The sequence below is a fragment of the Lonchura striata genome, chromosome 2, assembly GCF_046129695.1.
Source record: "Lonchura striata isolate bLonStr1 chromosome 2, bLonStr1.mat, whole genome shotgun sequence".
NCBI classification, from domain to species: domain Eukaryota; kingdom Metazoa; phylum Chordata; class Aves; order Passeriformes; family Estrildidae; genus Lonchura; species Lonchura striata.
Window position 1 is genome coordinate 39,048,709 of NC_134604.1, and position 25,218 is coordinate 39,073,926.

The 25,218-nt window shown below is 37.3% G+C and overlaps 1 protein-coding gene across 1 annotated transcript in view; it reads right to left on the minus strand.

The window, feature by feature from the left end:
* Window positions 1-25,218, minus strand: part of SLC36A4 (solute carrier family 36 member 4) — a 90,278-nt gene that overhangs the window by 59,281 nt on the left and 5,779 nt on the right. Inside the window, 7 exon segments of the mRNA XM_077781327.1 lie at window positions 7,897-7,995; window positions 8,692-8,919; window positions 17,964-18,048; window positions 19,277-19,372; window positions 20,629-20,717; window positions 21,718-21,808; window positions 22,543-22,666. Of these exon segments, the coding sequence (XP_077637453.1) occupies window positions 7,897-7,995; window positions 8,692-8,919; window positions 17,964-18,048; window positions 19,277-19,372; window positions 20,629-20,717; window positions 21,718-21,808; window positions 22,543-22,666 (812 nt within the window).

Below are 25,218 nucleotides of genomic sequence, written 5' to 3' on the forward strand. Positions count from 1 at the left end.
AAAGTGTACACATATTGCAAGGTCCTGCATAGGGCTGTGCAAATTTCATTACTGCAGAAGTGAAAAAATAAATTAAAATGGTTTCCATGGAGGACTAAAAAATATAACAGGAAATAAATGAGATTAAGGACCTACAAAATTTTATAACTCTAAATACAGAAATTTCTCTGCCCTGGAATAAGGAGCCTTGAAAATACAGCCATATACACTCCTGGATCAAAAGTTAAAAAAACAACAGGATCCAAACACAGACAGTGTTTTGCATGCCACATCTTACATTTTACATGGCCATCATTGAAAGAAATAATCATCCAATTCTGAAAAAAAAAAAAAAAAACAGTCAATCTAAACAGAAGGAAGAGAAGACACTGATGATTTTATTTTCCTAAGAACAGTTCCACACAATTCAGCTTGCCCTGAGAGCACATCACCTTGACAGATGCACAACTCATCACCTTTCCCATGACACACCCACACAGCTCAAGCACAACACAAGGCAAAGAATACACAAAGACAAGTTGAAGAACACACACCACATCACTTCCTGCTATAATCTTCTCACTCCAAATCCCTTCACCATTACAACATTTTCCCTTTCTACCTCTCCCGTTTCTCTTAGGATTCTTTCTTCTGCTGCTCCTGACAAATCAGTATAATTTTCAACCACAATGTTTATTAGGGAGCCATTACATTACAGCTCAGCAGTACATTATTACGGCTCTCAACTCTGGGAGAACATGTATTAATAAAAAATTTTAGGTTTAGGAAAGGTATTCTTCACTGATCATTCAAGAACATTACTGAGTTAAAAGTTCCTTTGAAAAAATAATAGGTTTATTAATACCTAGTATTTTCAGCCATATAATAAAATAATTTTTTCCAGCTGTTGTCTCCATCATCCTTGATTTTAAAAATAAATATGTTGGCAAAATATTTAAGACATAAACTAGCACTTAAACTTTTTTTATTGTTACATATAGACACAAACATGTGCGCACACTGCAATCCTACTTTCATCAATTAAAAGCCTGCACAGAGCCTATTATGCTGCTGATTAAATGACAGACATGAAAGTCTAAAACCAAGGATGCAAATATTTATTCTAGCTAGCTGCTCTCTCCAAGAAAAGTTATTAACATTTCTGCATCTTCAGGGTTATATTCAAAACCTTTCTTACATCATGAAAACTTACATTTAAGGACTACATGGAGAATTCCAAGCACAGCAGGTAACTGCTCACTCAGAACATAACAAAGGAAATCCTATCCAGCAGTCACAACTAAGTTCAAAAATGCTGCAGTTTACAAGACTTACAGAATGATGGGCCAGGGGAACAAAAAAATCTGGCTCCAAAAAATCAAAATAAACTGGATAAATATTCCTGCCTGAAATTATTTAACTATGCTTCTTAATTATATGTAACATCAGCTTAAGTAGTATGTGTATCACTCTGCCTCTACTGCATGTATAATTAAGGCAGACAAGTCTTTAATCTAAGAGAGGGTCACATCTAAAGGGAAAATTAGCTTCTGTACCTCACTGAAGCTGTCTCAGACCCCAAAACCCACCTGACATAAGCTGGCAAGGCAGAGCATGACAACTTGGCACTCTTGTCACTTACTCTTTGCCCCCTTTTCCAAAGTCACCAACCACATAATGATTAAGAAAAGTTTCAGGCAAGTAAGCAGTAAACTTAAAATGCTTTTGTTCTGCGATTGTGTAAATGCATATGTATCATAGGCTTTCTAAAGAAAAAGAAACATTTGAATGTTGCAAGCATTTGTGTGGGATGCTGCCTGAAAGAAAGTTATCCTAGGGGTCTTCTGTTTGTGTTATTAAGAATTGCCTTTAAAATAAGAAGTATAAAAGTACAATATGTAAAAACCAATGGTTCTCCAGGGTGAAAGCAAGTTTTTCCATTCTCAGGAAGTGCAGATTACTGGTAAGGAATATTTAACTTGATAAAGAGGTGATATCAAGTTGTCTGGTACTTTATCAACATTCATCTGAATTGGGCAGATGTATATTTTTAAGAGTTTCCGATACAACATCTTTCTACCTGCTGTATCTAACAAATTTCTCTGTTTCTAACACATTTGCTCATAATCATTTCCTGATTTTGCACAGTAGCTACAACACACTCACTTCTTGCTGACACAACATCTGAAGTTACCATGAATGCTTAGTAGTAGGTCATCTCCAGAGTCATCAAATCCAAAAGCAAAATCCAAATACAAAAGCATGCTTGTCCAAATACAAAAACATCCTCAGACAACTCCTTTCATATTTTGAGGATACAAGCCTTTGCATCATCAAAAAGAACACCAATGGAATTGATATACCTTGGTCCAAAGACCTGGTGTCACAAGTAGATTTAGATGATGTCATGTTACCTGGTAAATGTCTGCTTCTGATAAATACAGTCTGGTCTTAAGGACAAGGGAAGCATGCCACTGGGTTTTTGGGTTTTTTTTTTTAAGGACAATACTAATCTGCCAAAAGAGTTTTTGACAATGAGAGGCTTTTATCTCAAAGCCACAGGCCTAACAAGCTCATCTGCATTACTTTCAAAATCCAAATAATGACATTTTAAAATGATAATCCACTTAGTTTTCTCTTTTTAAATCTTCTGGAATTGGTTAGCTGCTGCCTAATGTGATTCCAGAGCCTGTCTTCTGGTATACAAATACCGCCCTATCTTCAGCTGCAAAGCTGTGATATCCAAGTTCAAAAGCAGTTTGAATAGACATCTTCAAGTAATAGGCCAAAATATAAGAAGTTTTATTTTCCAAACCTGAAATTAATGTTGGAAAGTAATGTTTTTCTCTTCACTAAGCTAATCTATCTGTCTGCAGCACTTAACAGGAGGGAAAAAATCATACTCGACTGTAAAAACTCCAGTTAACTTAGCATACTTATATGAAATGGAGAAAGAAAATTATATTTCTTGTTTAAATTTTATGATTCTATTGCATCCTTCATCCTCCTGAAGCTTATTATAAAATATCGCTTTCACATTTGGATTTGTTTTTTTATATCTAGAACAAGAAACCCAACCCAACTTTTGATGCAAAATATTTGTTAAGTGTAACCTGCATTACATAAACACAAAGTTATGCAAAGCTATTACCTGCACATGGCAAAGCTCTTACCTGCACACGGCAATGCTACAGACAGAGCCAAGCCTGAAAGCGTTGGTTTACACCCTTCTAAAAAGGGCGTTCAAGACTCTTAATTTCATTTTGGACAAACTTAGTCCAAAGTTACTTTTAATTCAGTAACAAAATCTCACCTTAATTTTAAAATCAGGCCTACTCACCTCTTGAATACAAAAGAGGCACTCAAACATGGTTCTTACAAAATACTGTTACATGTTCTGTGAAAGACCTTTTCACTCTACTACATCATCCACAGCTCCTGTATTCAAGAATTGCATTGGTACTCCCCTCTGTTCTGTGGCCTGAACACCAGCCCAGAGCTTTGCCAGGCAGCATCATCTGGCACAGGGAACACACCAGCCAGAGAGAACCAAACTAGAGAGGGAACGCAGCAGCTGCAGAATCTCTCAGCCCCATAACAGTCCTCTATTCAAAAAGGTTTACTGAGGGCTGAAGATACATTTTCTCCATTTCAAAATCAACATTCTGCCTGCTGAACCGAAAGCTTCACTTGAAGGCTTAAACAAAACCAAATACCTTATATGGTTTATTGCATCCACTTAAGAGTACTGCACTTCTGTTGCCATTGCTATTCCACAAACTGAAACGATGTCACCAGTCAGTAGGATTTTCACAAGGTCACCCTGATTATGTTAAAATCTAAACTTACAAGTGATGAAATCCCAAAGCATCTCTCAACACTATGGAATGGTAACCCCCAGACCAACAGGACTGAGCTCTCAACTGCTGTTTGCTACCTCAAGGTCACTGGGTGTCCCTGCCACCAACTTCTGTTCCCACACAGTAATGATCCCCACCTAGCTGTCAAGACAGCCACTATTTGCAGCAGCAACCTTAGACCAACCTGCAGTAACCCTGTTTTTACAGATATCTCTAAGAGGCAGCAACTAAATGAATAGCATAAGCAACTGACTGCAGCACTTCTTAATCCTGTTACAAGCATCACTCAAAGTGTAGCATGAATTAACATTAATCAACTCTTCAATAGCACTAACCTTATTCTTGCCACAGCAATTGAAGCAACAAAAAAACTACTTGCCTAGACTTTAGCAAATTGCCAAAATTTAAAACCTGCCATCAAAAAAGAGTCTAGACGGATCTCACAGGCAAATATGAACAACTCAATTAATCATATTAATATAATCAATTCATCATATTAATTGTTTTTATTTTGAAAAATATCTCAAAATAGTTTTATAATACTGGCTGATGAAATGCTTAAACTAGCCCTTAGTACTACCCAAGGGTTACTTTCTAGGCACTAACTTGGTTTCTTTGAGATTCTATATTTCAATTATAAATAGTCCACCTTTGAGTTATTACAGACTCAAGTCAGTAATATTGAGGTTCTTCAAGTATATTTATTTAGGGATCGACTATAGCCAAAGCAACAATATTCCAAATTCCATACTGTTGATTTTCTTTCAACACTATGACAGCTAATCAGTCCTAAGCTAACGATTAATTTTAACTAAAACCCGCGTTCATACACTCATCATCTGTAAGACAAACATGGTCTCTCAAGATCAAGAAGAAAATTCTAGTAGGAATCTGCTGAATCATTGCAGCCCTCTGAAACATATTCCATTTAGTGATCAGATTTTCTGTTTTATTAGTGCCACTAATTTTTATTAGTTACTAATGAACTATAGTCACATTTTAAGTGATGACAAGTGCTAAATCAAAAGAAAAAAATTAAGCTATAAATATATTTTGGAACAATGGGGTGAAAAAAACCCCAAACAAACACACTGAGGGCAGTTTTCCTCTTTTGTCAAGTTTAGCTTAAGATATCTGCACCAGCCCAAAACCTCAGAATTTCACTGTCCCTTTTCTTAACACCTATTAATCTGGCAGCTCTCAAAATGAGAATTGGCATAACACACATTCAGATTCAAGGAAAAGGAAAAATGAGACCTCATAACTGTTATGCAAACTTATTGTATAAAATTAAGCAATCAAAATAAACTTTTCTGAGAATTAAGACCTTAAGGCTTCTGTTTATAATGCCATGTTCAGACAGCTTCACAGTAATATGAGATATTTGCAAGACATTCCAGAACAGAACCTAAAATCAAGTCTCTAAAAACAAGACCAAGAGTATGTAAATCCATTTTAAGTGCCTGCAGTCAGACAGAGTAGACTAAGGAGCCAATCTAATTAAATTGAACTTTTTTTTTCCTTACCAGAACAACTCAACCACATGGATATAGGAAGGACAGTAAGATAGCGGGTGACAAAGTTACCACACACCAGCTACACAACAGGTTTATGATGGTAACTTGCTAAGCTGTAATAACTAATTATCAATTAAAGCATTCACCAAGAATTACATTAAATACTAATTATGTAAATAGCAAATGTTTTGTCTTGCTTTGCTTCACTTATCTTTTTTTTTTATTTCATGCTTCAACAACTTTGTTTAGTTTTGATTATTCAAATATAGAAAATAATTTTTTCTTCAGATCTTCTCTATAGTGAATGCAAACACAGCATAAAGATGCACAGCAAACATTCAGCATGCCCAAAATATCCCCAAAAGACAGGGATATCTTAATATCATTCTGCATATAATGAACAGACATTAAGCTATAGATTTTCACTTTCATTTCAGTTTGCAAAGGTAGCTATGTTATATTAATGGTTTTGTGTAATCTAAGCACACACACAAAGTGTATTGAACCATAATAAACATAAACATTTCATTAGTTTGTAAACACTAATAACAAGGTGAAAACCATGCTTTCCATTTGCTTTGAAGAGGGAGTAAATTATGACCAAAAAAACATAGGGACAGCTTTTGCAGAAATACATGCAATACATACATAACACTAATATCTAATAATATAAAGTAGCAGTTTTACATGTTAAAGGTACAAACAGAATAAACTCTACATATTGAACTCTTGAATAAAAGAGAGCAAAAAAACCTGAGTGTTCTTAAAGATGTCCTTAGTAACAACCAGGAAGTCAAACAAGTAAATCCTCTTGGGCAGTTCTTTAAGAGGTTTACATCAGGAGTCAATGCTGCTACTACTGATGTAAATTTAAGGAGCTGTCTAATTTGGGATCTAATGTGCCAGAAAATAATTACCATAAACCAATTCCATGCCTATAATTCAATAAACTACTGCTACCAAATGATAAGCCTTCACTACCTTCCCAAAGCTTACAGAGCTCTCACTTGGGATTCCCTGGCCACAAATACCTGTGTGCTATGCAGTACATGAGCAAACCTGATCAAAATGGGACATGAATCAGATCTACTGTGCATAACACACAGAGCAAATGTAGCCCATCCCAGGCAGACTATATAACCTAAAAGTAACAAGCTTAGTGTAGTCCAGTCTGATTCTCTGAGCCTGGGGAGGTTTTTTGCCCAAGACCTGCAGGTATCAATCTCAGACAAACAGATGATTTCCTATAATGAAACTTCCAGATGACAAAAAGAAAGAAGTTCAGATATATGGTAGCTAAACCTCTGGATCAATCAGTTCATGTGTGAGAAACAGTGGAAAATAGTTTGAAAGCATAGTTTTGTAACATAAGTTAAAATGTTTTCCTATTCAGCTCTTCTGCCACTGATAACACAGAAGCAAGGCAAAATAATCTGGTTTAAGTCAGAGTTGACAAATCCAAAAAAGAAAACAGATTTAAAAATCTTCCGTGTTACATTAGTAACAGACAATAATTTCTGATTAATTGCATACTGCTTTGGAGTTGTTTTAGTTTGGATTTGTTCAGAGTTTTTTTGGGATATGGTATAGGGACAGAGGAAAGGTTGGTTGGTTGTTTTTTAATTTTAAGCACATATTTTAGGCATAACAGTTGCTTAAGTATGTAAATATATAACAAATAAAGTATACACAATAATTTCCCCAAAAATTTATGATCTACCATTCCCAGAAGCCTTTTAGCTACTTTTAAAAATATATCATGTGGAATAAAAGTGACTAAGGTAACTAATAAGTAACTAATGACAGGAAAGCTAATGACTTTGCAAATAATTTGATGGGTGAAAGCATGGGTATTCACATCTTTGAAATGGGTCTTAATTTCTCTACTGGCTTTGGGCAGCAGGTTTATTACAGAGCCCCAACAGCTTGGCTCCTGAAACAATCAGGAGCCAAGGTTCATTACAGAGCCTGACAGATTGGCTCCTGAAACAACCAAGTGGGCCTGAACAAGCTTGAACTCCTGAACTTTGGGGTAAGATATAGTATGTTCAAGGGGGGATTATCTGGTAGGCAGCTCAGGAAGGCTGTACCCTCCGAGTACCTCAGCAATGGGGAAGGGAAGAGGGCAAAACGTGGCCGGGAGTTTGGGATAAAAGGAGGCTGCGCCCTCCGAAACCTTGAGAGCGAAAATCCCTCAGGTGTATGCCCCATGCCCCAGAGGACTCTCTCCCTTTATTTAAATGATGTTGCAGGACTCCTCTGTCTCCTTTTTGAACATAAACCTCAGGTGTTTGTGGATTTTCCTAACACTAACTATTTGGGACTAAAGGCATTTTTGCAGTTTGGGACAGGGTTAAGCATCCAAGTGATGGGAATGCTGTATCCACAACTTTCACCTTATTTGACCAGACAAATGAATTCTTTTCATACCAACACAGATTAGTGCTTCAACTAAATCAATAAAACAACAATAGGAGTAAAATTGCCTGTATCCCTGGCACAGAACCAGTGATTTTGAAGAGCCAGTAAAAAGCACTTACCACACCAATTCCTTCAAAAGCAAATACTGCTGTCCCAAAAAACAGTGGGTATTTCTTCCAGCCAACCACAGGTGGCAGTTTTCGAGGATCTGCAAGATCCTGAAGAAAACAAAGCAAACCAGTGCATTAGCTCTTCCTACAATTTTGGTTGATGCATTATGTTATACGAAAGAAAACTCAGCACATGCTGACAGTGGTGTATCTGTAACTATTTACAATCCCTGGTATTCCTGCCAAACCTAGTCCTTCATACACATTTATAGCCACCTTCCCACACAGAAACTTGCAGATGTATTTATTCTAGATTCCATCACTGTCACTAGAAATTTTCATATTTAAAGTATCACATTGATATGTATAAGAGAGCATCAATTAAAACAGAAGGGAAAGTACACACCTCAAGTCTTACCTTCTGCAAACTTCTTAGTGTACTGCTCTTTCTAACCTGCTTTCATACTGCACAGATATTCTTCATAATCATAAGGGACACTAAAGGAACATCTCTTTAATACAAGCCAAAGTTCTGCAGAATGATTAATTATTATCTTACCCATTTTTTTAATAACTTCTGCCTCCTTTCCCAGTCTATATCTCTCACTGCCTTTCTCCTCACGCTCCACTTCCTACTCATCAAAATATGTATTTTCATTATCTTAAATTAAGATGCCTCAAATATGAGGCTGCCTTTCAGAAACTGTCAGTCAGTATATATCTATCAGAAACCAACTGCCACATTCAACAAACATAACTTGCCATACTGAAAAAAAACCAGATAATAAACATTTTCATACTCACTCTAACAATATACTGGTAAATAATCACCAGGCTGACAGCCATGGACAGATTGGCAAGCAATGAAAGCAAGGACAGGCTCTTAAGGTCACGAATGAAGACCAGGAGGACCAGGAAGGGCAGGAAGCACAGCATGTATATTCGTAAATCAGTATTCCTTTTCTCAGAGGAACTGCTAGTGGCACTAATGTTCATGGGAGCCATCTTACTTTCCAAGAATCCTTCATGGACCTTTATTAAAACAAATAAACAAGACCAACATGTTAAACAGTGGTAGCAGTGAGTATATGGTCACACTGCAGTTTTCCTACAGGGAAGTTTGTCTCTCTGTTCCACCTGGTGTGTGACAAGAATTTTGAGATTCCTGTATGCATACTCAGTGCAGAGGGGAAGACAAGGCACTTCCAGCAAGTGTTTCATACTTAAGGTAAATGATGAGATCAGGGCTTGAAAGCATCATTATCCCACCACTGACTAAAGAAGAAATTCACATATGCAGTTTAGATCAGAGTCCTTTCAGAAAGGGAGAGTTTTGTAAACTGGAAGCAAGCCAGACACATCTGGGCCTAAATCTTAGGAGTTTGAATTTTCGCAAGGAGAGCAAGTGGATCAGATGATAAAATGCAATTGCACCTCAGTTCAGTGCCTAACAACCATATGCCTTCACCATGCATGAACATCATAGCAGCATACATACAATATAATGTTACAATATGAATGTTGCTGTCGAGGCAGGATGGAAATGAAGAGACTTTGACTAGATTAGAAGGCTGGTGAAAGTAAAACTACAATTTATTCAAAGTACACTGCTCTTTTATACAGAGCTCTGCAAGGATCAAATCCATTGGTTTTGAAGTGAAAACAACCCAAAGCATTGGTGCAAAGTGCTTGACGCACAGTGATAGAACTTAACTATAAATAATGTGAAAAACAAGAGAGATAAAGAATTATTTACATTCTTTTCCAACTCTTTCCCAGGCATCTGCCTGGTTAGAAACTCCTGTTTCTCTCTTTGACAGAATCTGAGTCCCACATATGAACATGGTTGTCTTTCATTTAATCCAAATGAATTTTTTTTCACTCTTCACCTTCTTATTAATGAACATTAATTCAACTTTAAAAACCATGAGCTCAGACAGAATTGAGAGTCCTGTATCTAATAAATTGATATAAATTAATGCCTATAAATAATGTCTATTAATGCACTTGTGAAAGTGCATTAGGTTTTTTTGTACATAACATTACAATAGCTGCATGTAGTGCAAATCAGAAGTCAAAGTTTGAAATTATTCATGACTCTCATTGTTTCTTTTGGGGAAAAGTCAGTGTGGTTGCTACTGCCAAAAATTTGTTTTGTGGAAATTTACACAGCCATCTGTGCTGTGCACACCACAATCAAAGCTGGTATTTATCCTGCTTGCTGCAAAATAAGAACAGTTCAATTTGTTTTAGATCTCATCATGCTGTTTCCCTTAGGTATCCTTTCCTTCTCTATCACTGCACTCACCATCTTACAAATTAGCCTATGACTGTACTTAATCTGCTCATGCTGCATAAAGTCTTTGGCTTGATGGCTTCAGAAAGATACCTAGACAGTGAAAAAGAAAATTCCTTATAGCACAGACAAACAAAAATGCTAAACTGATATATAACTGAAATAACTTTCTTGATTTCCATTGTTTCAAACAATCAACAAATTTAGGAAGAGAGAATTAACTTAAAACTATTCTGTCTGTAACAAAAAGCACTGTGACTTTTTTTTTTTTTTTTCACAATGAAAAAGGGAAAGCTAAATGATACAATTCTACAACCACATGTTTTCCAGAAATCTCACTTTATATGAAAACATCACTGGTCATTATTGAAACACTGATGGCTTCTACCTTTCAAGAATTGAAAGTGTCACTTGCAAGACATTTAACAACTGGTAGTTTCCATTAAAATACCGTTTTTAGAAAACTACAAAAAAGTTCTAATTACATTTAGAATAATTGAATACACATAGCTTCAAAAACTTGACTTTGCCAAGCAGTAAGTCAAACACTTAACCAAATTACTTCCCTAATGCCACATGAAGTAAAGCTCTCTGTGGAAGTTTCCTGTTTTCCCACCATACTTAAAACAGAAAGGCAGAACAAGCACTTTAGGCCTTTCACTTTAGCAGGTCTTGTGTGTTTACTTGCTTGCATGCACTTGCAGGTAGCCAGAGGTGCTCTGCACACAAGGACATGCAAAAGAGCTTGTAAAAACCACAAAGTGATTTGAGCACATAAACTCCCTGCTCCAATAAATATTTAGCCCAGTATGTCTTCAGCTTATACAAATATATATAGCCTGGTGAGCTATTAAAAAATTAATAAAACATTTATTCCTTAAAAAACCCAAATGAAACAAAAACTAGCAGGCAAGATACAGTTCAGGATCTAAAATACATTTTTACAATACCACAGTATAAACCAGCTTCTCCTCAAATAATTTCAAGCATTCAAACACTTCAGTCTTCTCTTAAAGACAGAGGCATTCCCTTAGCACACATAAACCCCACTAGAAAGTGTCTGAAGTCAGAAATATTATTTTTCCTATTATCACCAGCAAATTCCAGCTAGACATTCAACTGCAGTTTACTGGCTAATACAGCTGGAAAATGCAATGTACAGTACTCTATAAAGTTATCTTCAAATTTTGGCCTACTGTGATCAGCTACCCTGACGATGTGTGTGATGAGATCACATCTCCACATTGTTTTAGGAAAGTGTGGTTATACAAAATAGCTTTTATAATTATCTATTACTTTCACAAGAGTACTGAGGGAAGCACAGAGAAAAGAACATACTAAGCTATACACAAATTCTCCACAACCTTAATCAGGTGAATGGATACTGATGCACAATCAGCAAAACACAGCTGACTAAAATTCTCAGATGGTGCCTCCCTGGCCCTACCTTTCCACCTCCCACTTGCACCTTTCAGATATGAGCTATATTCCTGCAATAAACCACAACACCATAACCTGCTTTACAATACAGTAAGTGTGGTAACCCTTCTCCCTACACTGTTCCCTGCTCCAGAATTCTCTGGAGAAGGAGATGGAGGCTAAACATATTCTCAAAAACTTAATGACCTGCAGGAGCATGTAGCAGGTCCTGTTTCTTGAAATACAGTTTAAAGACATTCAGGGCATCAAAGACATTCTAGCTGGAAGGGGAAAAAAACAAAAATATATGAATTATTAAATTCTTAACCTGCTCAGTACAGATCACTATTCAGCATTAACCAGATTTGCAGTCACAGCTGTCTTCAGTCTGAGATAGGAACAGCATCTACTTCTTGTACGTTTTTTTACAACTTTCTCTTGTCCTGTCACTGTACTTTGCAGTTTTATGACTAAGCACAATTCCCAAAGTTTTATGAGGTTTTCTCCTAAAAATTGGAAAAAAAAAAATCAGAATTCTACTACATAGTATGCTACTGATGGGTCATCTTCAGGGTGCTAGAGATCTAAAAAAATGCTCACAAAAAGCTGAATTTTTCAGCTTTATCCTCAAACAGTGAAAGAGGACACTTTTGCAGAGAACACAGAAAATATTCATTTGACCTCACCAAGTACAGAACTTGACTTTATTTTTCTACACAAACCCTTTGCAGCCCTGGCTGCTCCTAAGTCCTCCAAGAGACACTTCTTCTCCAAGTTGAACAAGCCCAGTTTCCCCAGCCCTCACAGGACAAGTGCTTCAGCCCAAATAATTTCAGCAGGCTCCCCTAAACTCACTTCAGTCTGTCAATGACATTCCAGTATTGAGGATATCAAAACTCATCAGATATGGTCTAACAAATGGGAAGTAAAAGAGGACAGTCACTTCTCTCCATCTACCAGAAATTCTTCTGTTCATACAACCCAGGATGCTGTTGCTTTCAGGACACATTGCTGGCTCCTGATCATCCCCACTACCCTCTGAATCTGACCACACAAACAGCTTTATTCCCACCCCCCAGCTAGTTGTCCACTTATTCATCCATCCACCCCATAGCAACCTTACTTGGATACCAGGATATTGTCAGAGACAGCACGGAAAAACTTGCTAAATTCAAAATGGTATCTAGTACTTTCTCACCATGTACAAATTCAGATTCATGGACACAGTTATACTGATAAAAATGCACAGGAGGACACAGTTTATTCCCTTTTGTGGACATATTTACCTTAAAATCAACTTTGTATCAAGAGAGCAGCTTTAACACCACCAGTCACAGCAGCACCACTTATGGGCTTAGGTAAGACCAGAGAAAATACCCTGCAAAGGTGGATTTTGAGATGTGACAAAATAGGGATTCTGTACATTAACTCAGAAGAAGCACACTAGATAAGATCCAGCAAGGGTTAATCTTGTGGGAGAACTAAACAAACTGGCACAAGTTACTGACAGGTAGAAGAAAGCTGAGTCAGAAAGTAAAATGCAAAAGGTAGACAAAGTAAGGATCACTACTCTCTCTTAAAATAGAGCAATGGCTGTGGAAGATTTGACAGCAGAATAGCAAAGGAAAACTCTAATGAAGATGAGATTATACAGACTTTTTCAGGTGAGGGCTAACATCATCATGACTTTAAAAGTGCTTTCCTAAATTTTTCTTTGAAAAATTAATCAGACAACACTTAAAACTGTTCCAAAAGTACCAAAATACAAAACAGCAGTAAGAATTTGGGGTTTTTTAGCTTTTTCATGTGCTATTTAGTTCCATGCTGATTGTGTTAGGATGGACTATGACACACTTCCTATCTAACCTAAATATTAGAATTAATATTACCTCAGATTCCTATTCTGGACAATAACCACTTTCAATCCTCTGCTGCTCTCTGCTAGTGCATTACTGCATATGGTAGTCTTGCTGAGCCAAGAACAGCCAACACTCTATGTAACTGTCTTTGTCCTGAACAAAGCAACATGATCTGGTGTCAACCATTTCCCCAGACCACATGAAGAAGTATCATTATGGTTTTAGAAAGGAAGCACATAGCCACCGAAGTCCCTAAGCATAGTGATGTCCCCAGAAACAAGATTTCATCAGGAGTTACTTCAGTTACTCAAGCATTAATTTACCATGCTGGTGTGATGTTTGAAAAAGTTTTTTTCACTCATTTACACAGCCAAGCATAGCATTCACCAGCTTCAGCTGAATCCAGGAAGATCAAACACTTGTGCAAATCTAGACATCAAGTTCCTTCTCCACTCAGAAGATTAATGCACAATTAGAGGCTGAAAAAAATTCAATTGAACCAATGAAACGTTTCCTTCTTACAGGAACTATCTCAGAAGCAAGAAATAATTCCATTTCCTTAGTCTTTTCAACTGAGACCACTGTTTCCTTGCCTGTATCCCAAACCACATTCTTTCTGTCATGAAATTTTATGGACTTTTCAACATCTAGTGAGCTCAAAACAGAAGTCCTTGAACTCACTGGTTCCTCCTAATTTCTTCCTTACTTAGCTCAGAGCAACAGCCAGTGCAACACACCAGGCCTGTAATTTTGCATGAACAGGCCAAATAAATGTTTCACAGCTCATTTAGTTCTGGCACTTCCCTGCAACTTAATACTGTACTTTGCAGCATTTTTAACACATCCAGTTTTATGACTAAGCACAATTCCCAAAGTTTTGTGAGGTTTTCTCCTAAAAATTGGAAAAAAACCCAGAATTCTACTACATAGTATGCTACTGGTGGGTCATCTTTAGGGTGCTAGAGATCTAAAAAAATGCTCACAAAAAGCTGAATTTCTCAGCTTTATCCTCAAACAGTGAAAGAGGACACTTTTGCAGACAACACAGAAAATATTCATGAGAAAGCTGATAAATTTTCCCTCTCTAAAAAAGGTGGTCAGGCACTGGAAGAAGTTGTCCAGGAAAATCTTGGAATCACCATCCTTTTAAGTGTTCAAGAAGTGTGTGGATGGGACAATTGGATATATGGTTTATTGATGAACATGGTAGTACTGCTTGATCTTAATAAAAATCTTTGCAAAACCAACCTTCACAATTGCATGACCATGAAATGCCAAGACTCTTGACACAGGGTCTTCTGCTGTCCCAGCAGGAAATGCAAAGCAACTATGGCATGAAAGGGGACCAAGTTTTTTTGAGCACAGGTTATTTTTCCTTTCCCTGTGTGTTTCTTTCCTAGCCTTGCTTCAGTCAGCCCTCAATATTTTTGTCCCAGCTTTATTGTTCTTCTCCAATCTGAAACACTTTCACCCATAAGCCTCTTACTACATCCTGACAGAGTTAATCAGAACTTTTGTCATCAGCCTAAGTTTCTTTGGTGCTCCTGGAAAGTATTTTTCCTTAGGAAAATCTTGATTTGCTATTCAATACAACTGAAAATAGGATCTTGCAGCACAATGTCTGGGAAATGCTAATGTAATGCAGAAAAACCTCAGTATAAGTTTCCACCAGTTTCAATGGGTTTAATTTGCACACACCAACATGCAAATATGATCAGCACAGTACAGACTATGATGCAGATGTATTGATCAAGGTGTGCTATCACTAATATTTTTACTATGTTTTTCCTTTATCTCAGCTCTACCCTTCCTGCCCCCCACTCCCTCTATCCACCTTCCTCATCCTTTCACTACCCCAATCATTAGAGATTTAGGCTGTACCAATTTTTGTTCTTTGGTGCCCTCTACGGGACTGATTTCTGCAACAGAAAGTTGCCAGGAAGAAACAAACCAGAGTTCTCCCTCACAGAAGAGCAAGCACAGGGCAGTCCAAATCAAGTATATTTGGAAGTGGAACTTCTGAATTGCTAATGACTTTAATCTACCCATCCATAGGGTCCATATTAGAGGTCTCTGCAGCTACTGTTTTTGCAGCAGTTGCCTGCCTGTTAAGAGCTTTCAATGTTTCCTCAAGAAAGCAGAAAGTTTCCTGAAAAACATTTTAGTTCTGGGTTTTTTTGGTTTTTTTTTTACCAAACCTACAAAAGCAAAGGTCAGCAAGTGCTCAGTCTCATCTTTTGCCTAAGGCCACAGCATATACATAACCAGCTGACCAGGTAAGTATTTGATAAGAAAGGCTTTAATTTAAACTTACATTACACAGCATGCATTAACGATCTCATTTCAGAAGGCCAGCAAAATTACATCAGATAGTATTTTTAGCTTTAGAGACAGATTCTAATGGTAGGAGTGTAGTTTTAAAGGCTGGGATTTTTTTTTTTTCCTCACAACATACAAATTACAGAGTACTCAGCTTCCAAATACACAAATTTGCCTCAGTGACAGATCTTCATCCGTACAACTTGGAACACTTTTTAACACTATATACTCATCCACAATAGGATGAAAAAAACCTATCTTCTATGTGTTAACTGCCCAAGGGGACACTCTTCTTCCTAATTAAATTAAGGTAAGCTATGCCAAGACACCTGTTGCCTACCTTATGGGTAGAGTAAGAATCCATATGGACAATTAATGCTTAGAAACCTACTACACCTTATTCCTCACTTCACTACTCACAGGAGCATACACAGAACCAGAGAGTCACAAAACATTTAGATTGGAAAAAACCCCAGGATCACCAAGTCCAACCTTTGACCAATCATCACCTTGTCAACTAGACCAGAGCACTGTGTGCCTCGTCCAGTTGTTTCTTGAACACCACTTCACCACCTCCCCACATAGTCTGTTCTAATGCTTAACAAAGCCTTCCATGAAGAAATTCTTCCTGATGTCCAGCCTGAACCTTCCCTGGCAAAACTTCAGACTATATCCTTTCCTCCTGTCGTTGGTTGCCTGAGAGAAAACAACAACCCCCACCTGGCTAAACCCTCCTGTCAGGGTTGCAGTGAGTGATGAGGTCATTCCTGAGCCTCCTTTTCTCCATGTTTAACACGCTCAGCTCCCTCACTCACTACTCATATGACTAACTCTCTAGCTTCTTCCCCAGCTTCACTGCCCTTCCCTGGACTCACTCCAGCATCTCAATGTCTTTCTTGAAGTGAGGGGCCCAGACCTGGACACAGAACTCAAGGTGTGACCTCAGCAGTGCTTCTATGGATATAGGCCCAGATTCAGACTCATTAAGCTTTATGACAACTGACTAACCATAGTCTCCTGAGCAAAAAACATTGCAGACCACATTGGTAGTGTCCTGGAATAGTAAAAACAAGAGAGAGCACCATGAGCTCAACATGCCTGCATTTGAGCATCCATCCTGTGCTGGCTGACCCTCCACAGACCATGTGCACCGACACACAAATTGCTGACTGCAACTGCCAAGTGTGCCCCAAGGAAGGACCAACACCCACCAGGACCCCATCAACACAATCCCCCTATGAGAAAGAGCTTAGAAGGACTGGAGAGCAAGAGACAAAGAAGGTAAATGAAAGCAGGAGCAGTGTCACAAAAGTGCCAGGCACAGTTTTGTTTGCTTCTGTCAGTGATGGATGGCAGTAAGGAAGAAAAGGGGTAGTTGGGTTTTATTGAAAGGCTTGGGGCTGCTTGCAATGTGTAAAGGTGTTTGTGGTTGTGGGGATCCATTTGCAATGTTTAGTTGACTTCAGCAACTTCAGTCATAAAACTTGAATGAAAGAGATGTGACCAAATGGAAAGCATTCACAGAAGAGCAAAAACAATTTTAAGATTATATCATGTCTCTTCTCTATTTGACAGAGGGGAGACAGGATAAAAATATTCAAAAATATAAAAGGTGTCTACAAATAGAAAAGAATAAATTACTTATAGCTAGAACATGAAATAAAGAATTTACAGTATCAGTAAGAAAACTGAAGCTTCAACAAAAAAGCAGCTGTCTAACAGATAAAGAAAGCTGTAGAAATGTCAATGTCAGGCATTTTTTGGAACAAAAATCAGGATTCATTTAGATACAGTGGATTCTGTGAATAGAAGGGACTAAACAAGAACCAAAAAAAAAAAAAAAAAAAAAAAAAAAAAAAAAAAAAACCAAAAAAATCTCCAGTTACATGAAAAGGATAAAATATGCCCAGGAGTTTGGAGAGAAAAAAAGGAAGTCAGCAGAAAGCCTGGCAAAAAAAAAAAAAAAAAATTCTGGGACAACTGGCTCCTACACCATTTTATGTCTTATTTTCCATCATTACCACAATTAATTTTTAAACTCAACAAACAAGTCAGACTTTCACAAGATATGAATTTAGTTCACCTTGCCCACTGCCCCTTTTAACCAAAAGCTTTATAGGAAATAAAAGTGAGGGAAAATGAATCTAACTCCAAAACTGCTTCCATATGGCAGCTTTACTCACTTGTTTCACATTTTCTGCCAAGAACACAACATAAACGCCACAAAATCCCAGCTGTGTTATCACTAGGAAAAAGTCCACAATATACCTGAGGAAGAAAAACCAAACATAAATTATATGTAAGATCCAAACAATTATCCCATTGCTACTTAATATGCAATTACTGCTCCTTTTTAGAGTAGTCAAAATGCTAGACTCAAATGCCACAATCAATCTCACAAGCAGAGCAGTGTAGGTTCATCCTATGTCAAAATAGGGTGGTGATCATTGAAAGAACACTGTAGGCTCAGACTGTTTTTGAAAAAAGGGATACACAATGGTGGCCTGAAGACAGACTGTAATGTAACTCTGCTAGAGTCAAGCACAGAGCAGAGATGTGCCCCAGAGAATCTATTTGCAGCAGCACAGAGTCTCTGGAGATCCAATTGCCCATTTGAGGATTGTAACTCTTTGGTGCAATAGAAAATTATGTATCAGAATATTAAAAAATATATCAGAATTATAAATCATTACATATCATAATAAACCAATTTTACCTCTAACTGAACTCTACTCCATCCCTATGAAGTCATCACAACACATCTTAAAACACTAGCTCACTAGCAAGATGCTGCATCCTTGAAAGTAACAGCAATAAAAAAAAATCTTCCACAAGTGAGGTAAAAACCATTTTAAATAAATGCTGAGCAACATGTCTGTTTCAGATTCACAATTTCACTGCTGTGCAGTCATACCATAAACTCTACAAACAGCAACAGATGGCAAAGAAAAAATAATGCTTTTTTTGTAAAAGAGGGATAAAACATTTAACAGACACAACAAGCCATTTATATCTTTGTGTCATTATTGCAAAAACAGTAAATATTTCTCCATTATTTGTATGTTATATTTAAACAGCAACCAAAGAATTGTTTTGCTTACTCTCAGAATACATGCATTAAAATAATTAACATTTGCAGTGTCAGCCTGCAATGCAGAGAAATATTGGGAAAAATGAATGAAAACTTAAAACTACTTCACTGCATTAGACAACACAGAATACATTTCTGGTTATAACACATCTCTTCCTATATTACTAAACAGAATTAATTTTCTTCAGAGCTCTTGTAGAACTGAAAATTGATACATCTAATAAAGTCAGACATCCTCCCATTTCACCACTACCAGCTGGCAGGAGGAAATAACAAATAACACTGCATAAGAGCATTTTTAAGGAAGGTAAAATCTTAGTAAAATAGACATCTCCTAATCATTCCAGGTGTAGACATTAACTTTTAAAAATTAATGTACTCAATTAAATTCTAGTTCAAACTTACCGGCCCCAAGAAGCTCGTTTCTGAAGAGCGGTCAGGGGCCCCACTTCCATTGCACAGCTGACTGTATCACTGTATCCCAGGGTGGACTTCTTCATCCTGAAATCAAAAAGTGGCGAAAGAACAGAGTTACCAGAAACTATGATGACCCAGAACGCTACTTTGAAAATATTGTTGGTCTTCCATGATTATAACCTGTGGCAACACTCTGCTGCTGAATTTCAGAAGTATGTTTTGGGCGTCTTTACTCCAGGAAGGGCTACTTAGCACTCTGCAAGCATGTGAAACACAAAGTTGCTCCCCCCCAGTTCAACAGTATTAAATGAGCTTCTTAAAAAACATGGGGTTTTTTGATAAACTACTCCAAAATCATATTCTTATTATATGAACTTAAGAAATTAATCTCAAATCTAAAAGTCATGTAGAAGTTAAACAGAAATCAACTCTTGTTGTACAAGCAGTTAATCACGATTGATTTAATGATCTTATTCCAGTCATCAGTTTTAAAGACCATTCAAAACTACACAGGAAAAATTCAGGAATTACAGGATCTGTTCACAGTACAATATCCTATTAATCTGGTAAAATAGATTTTCTACCTACAGGGACATGAATAGTTTTGTGATTCTTCTCAGTTCAAAAGTTCATTCACTCTGCAACATGAGACCCTCCCACTGCTTCTCTTTAACACTTGACAGTACAATAAAAATGTTTAATGAAAGTCACTATTAATCAAAATACTCTGTCAGTCAGAACTGAGTAACTCTTTGCCCACAGTACTGCATGTCTCATATGGAGGAATATTTAATATTTATCTGCTCAATAGCATCATTTTAATACAGTCCTTCAGCACTACAAATTCAAAGAAACAAATTGCCACAATTCAGAGACAGAGCTCACGTATAATCATGAAAGACATTAACAGCATTTCTTAGTTTACCTTTTACTCCTATGAAGTACCTATAAACCGGGTATTCATAGATTATTTACATTTTTCAAAGCTATGAAGACCCAGAAGTTTTATGAATAAAAAGAAGGACTGAAAATAAGCCATTAAAACTGCCATGAGAAAGACGTGAGTATTTGCCAGCAGGGAAGAAGGTACTGGGAAAAACAAATTAAACCAACCTCATTTTGTGTATGAGCATAGAACAAACATGTTTTTTCAATGTGTTGCACAAAGCATAGCTATCATTACTAGGTGCACACTAAGAATTTGAGACTAAGATTCTAAACTGACAGAAGAAACTGCTACAGCACCAGAGTATTTTTTAGACCAAAAATCACAAAAAGAAAAGAGGAATTTAAAAAAATTGCTTAAAACTCAGCAACTGAATGAGTAGTTCCACATTTACCTCTGACATAGAGAGTGGCTGCAACGTACCAAGATGTGCATACAGTGAACAGATATAACTCCTATGAACACAAGGCTGATTGGTCCAACCTGGTATGAAAAAAAAAAAAAAAAAGGACGACACAGGAGTTACAGAAATTTTCATGGAAGTATGCCAGGGAAAAATCTTTACATGAAAAAAATTCACATTGTAGCAAATAAAGTAATAATTAAAATTTTTTCCCCCTCAATGGGGTGTTGCTGCTGATGTTTCAAGTCATCCCTTATTTTCAGTTCACTACTTTAGAGAAGGCTATTCAGGGCCATAAGTACCAAACAAATATTTCACTCCTCTGTTTCACTTGCCAAAAAAGTTTGTCAAGAAAGAAGACTGCATAGACTGCACAATTTCAGTAGTTTGAACCACTTGAATGGCAATGACAGTAAAAGTTACAAGTTACAGACAACTATCAAATTAAACAATTTGTTTCAGAATAGAAGCTTGACCACAAGTTTTCACAGAAGGAATTTGCCCTACACACATGGAACTTTCAAACTGAACAATCTGTACTATGGAATTACAGGATTATTTAGTCATAAGGTGAAAATTTCATTTGATTAAATTTACCCTGCCCTAGGAAATGCATTGTTTGTTACCAGGCATAAACAACCTGGGCTATACCCTATTTCTGCAGAAACACTAGATTGATTTAACAAGCTGATGCTTCATCCTAAGACATACAATCTATCTCTAGAGAAGTCTGTATAAAGATAAGACAACCCTATAGAAACAATTCCCATGAGACATCACAGGAGTCTGAGTAAATCAAAACATTTCTTTTTTTCTGACAAACCTTTTGTTTGGACCAGAAAAATACTTCGGCTATGTAAAAATGCAACTCATGCAATGAAATCTTCAGGGTGAAGTAGTAACTTCCTTTAAAACAATAAAATCTTAATTTTCAGTACTGATTTCCCCAAATTAAAGACAAAAAACTACACAACTCTATCAATATGGCAAATAAGAAACATTGAGATTTTAGTTTTTCAGGACATGTATCTGTAAATCTTTCTAGATGATTTTTCTAGTCTAGGAAAAAAGAATTCTTACCACAATGCCAGCATTTTTTATTGCAAGCGGAAGGCCAAGAAGTCCAGTTCCAATGTTTCCCTTGAGGAGGTGAGTCAGTGTTTGTATAAACCTGAGGATAAAATATTTTATTAGAAGTACACATGGATGGGGTAGAGGGCAAAAACAAAACCTCACCCTTTCTCTATAATAAAATGATAAATTGCAAGTTTCAACTTAAAATTTACAGTGGTCCAGCTATTTTAAAGGAGTGCAACACATTCAAATAATGTTTTTATTCATATTTACATGTGAGCATCCTCAAATAGAACACACAAGCCTGATCTTCAGTTCTTTACTCCAGCTTGTGAGATGTTAATTTCTCAGCAATTTCATAGTTCTTTTGCCTCAGATTCAAAATTACTAAGTTTTATCAATGTTATTTTAAAACCTATAACCTTCAAAGTAATCATCAGCTACAAATCACAATTCTGTCAGCCAAAGCTTTATCCAAAGGAAAAAAACCCAAAACATTTACAAGCTTTTCTAATTAAACTTACAAAACAGATATATCTCCAGAGTCTCTCAAAATCTTTTTTAAATAGTGCTTGGACTTTGAGTAGCCTCATCACTTTACAAATAGGAACCTTGAAATATTTTACAGCCAGTACATTGTTATCTTCAGAAGAAGTGAGAACCTACTCAAAATGGGCTAGTTTTTGGGAGAATTATGCAAAGTCTTTATGTATAACCACAAAATCGTTCTGCAGGTGCAAGAAGACCCCTTCAGAGTTCAGAAAACTGCTCGTAAGAAACAAGCCAGAGGCAAGAAATCTGAACAAGCTGATACTTAAGATTAACACATACGTAATGCCTTCTTCATGATCAAGCTGGTAGTGCGTCTTAACTGGCAAGAAAGTACTTTCATGCTCTTCATCTGAGATGCCCTCTGAGTCGTCTTCATCAATTAAAGGCTTCATTACTTCCATGCCTGCACAACAGAGTTAACACTACATTAGCACTGGAAACAAGCTTACAGTTCAGAAGACACAATTCACACTTCCCATATGACGAGGTTTTAACATGTTCCTAACTGCAAAGATGATTTAAGCACGTTTGCGCAGAATATTCTCTCTCTTTAAAGTAGCACACCATCTCATCATCATCATCATCATCATCATTATTATTATTATTATTATTATTATTATTATTATTATTATTATTGTTATTATTCTGGCCAAACACCACAGTTTTTCATTAAGAAATGTGAATTTCTATCATGAAAATGCCACTGGTTTAAATCACTTTGCGAGCTACTACAACATAAAGCAAAACAGAAAAGTCATCCATCATTACAAAAGGTTGAGATTAATCTTAAACACTAGTAGCTACTTCAGAATTTATGTCTGCACTCAGAGTGCCAAGGCAGGTACTACAGAAAGCATCTCCATTCATTGAAGAAAGAACCAAAATACTGGAATCAGGTCACATGCTTTGAAAGCTGCAATTCCCTGAACCTTTTAAACTGGCATAAAATTCCAGCTAAGTAACAGCACCGAGTAACAGCAAGCAGTCAGTAGTGAACAAAATTGCCTTTTAGGCAAAACTAACATCTTATGCCAGTTTAATGTTGAGGAAATTATAACCATTTTAAATTACTACAGTTAAGCAAAGCAAATCCTGCCAAGAGCAAAAAGATTATTTACCCTACAGTTGCCTACCACAGTATCCATTCATAAAATATGTTGAATAAGTCTCAAGTTCCATAACTTCCAAAAAAAAAAAAAAAAAAAAAAAAAAGAGTACTGTTAACATTTTGTATTTAAAAAAACCAAAACAAACAAACCACACTACATTTACATTACAAAGCAGCCATTTTGTATCAGGGTTTTAGCAGTAATGGGACTACAGGAGTGTCTTCACTGAGAAGCTGCAGGAAGCATCCCCCACATTGACATAGCCAATGCTAGCTGCTCCCAGGATAGATCTGCTGTGGGACAAGTCCAAGCCCACCAGCGATGGTGGCAGCACCTCTGCAATAACATAGTTAAGAAGGGAAAAAAAAACCTGCTGAGCACCTACAGCTGGAGAATAGACTGAGAATATGTCACAGGAACAGCCCTGCAGACACCAAAGTCAGTGGAGAGGATGGGCAGGAGGTGCTCCAGGCACCAGAGCTGGGATTCCCCTGCAGCCCATGGTGCAGCCATGGTGAGGCAGCTGTACCCTGCAGCCCATGGAGGTCCATGGTGCAGCAGAGATCCACCTGCAGCCCCTGGAGGAACCCAGGTCAGAGCAGGTGGATGTCCAAAGAAAGGTGTTTCCTCAAGGGAATCCCATACTGGAGCAGACTTTCTGGCAGAGAACCTGTGGCCCCATGGAGAGAAGAGTCTAAGTTTGGAGCAGGTTTGCTGGCATATTTGTGACCCTATGGGGACTCACACTGGAGCATTTTCCAAAAGACTTTCTCCCATGGGAGAGGAACATGGAAACATGTTCCACACTGGAACATGGAAAGAGTATGAGGAGTTCTCCCAGTGAGGAGAAAGAAGCAGAATAAACAATGTGGTAAACTGACCACAGTCCCCATGCCCCATCTCTCTGCACCACTGGAGGGGAGGAAGTAGAGAAATTGTGAGTGAAGTTGAACCTGGGAGGAATGAAGAGATGTGTAGAAGGTTTTTTAAGATTTATTCTTATTTCTCATTTCCCTGCTCTTTTGACTGCTAAGAAATTAAACTAATTTACCCGAGTCTGCTTTGCCCATGACTGTCATTGGCAAGACATCTCTCCCTGTCCTTTCCCAAACCACATACAAGCATTTTTTATATTTTCTCCAGCTAAGGAAGGGAGTGATAAAGTAGCATTTGTGGACACCCAGAATCCAACCAGGGTCAACTCACTACAGCCAATAAACAAATCTTTAAGGTTTTTATGAAGCCTTGGAGATGTCTAACCCACCAACAGAGCACTGAGGCCAATGCTAAACAACTTCTAAAGAAAAACTGTAGAACTGTAAAAATTCCACAAAGAAGAAGGCAGCTTATCCAAGTCATTAAAATAAATCATATATCTCAAACTCCCCTGAAAACACCAAAGGGCTGTCAAAATTTCATGTCTGAAAAGTTGAAAGCCAGTAATGAAAGCACTTGACAGAAGCAAAGATGCCCAGTCAAAGGAAAAATCAGAGGTCCGAGACTCAACCAGAAAGTACACCGTAAAGCAAATTTACACTCAGTGATATTCTAATTATACAAGTCAGGTGGACTTCACCATATTTCTTTACATGGCACATAGCCTACGAATTGATCAAAAGAAGGATCACCAGAGTTCCTTCCCTCTGCTCCCACAGCACTGTGCTGACTAGCTCTTGAGGGTGCCACGATCCTCCCCTTCAGCTCTGAGTCCCGGCTGGGCTCATTTGATGCTCTCAAAGACCTGCATACTCTAATTCTGGAGTAAATGTTTGTCTCCTTAGCAATCAGAAGAAGCAGGAAGTTTCACTCAGTGAGCCGATTTTCATTCTTTAAAGTATTGATTCTA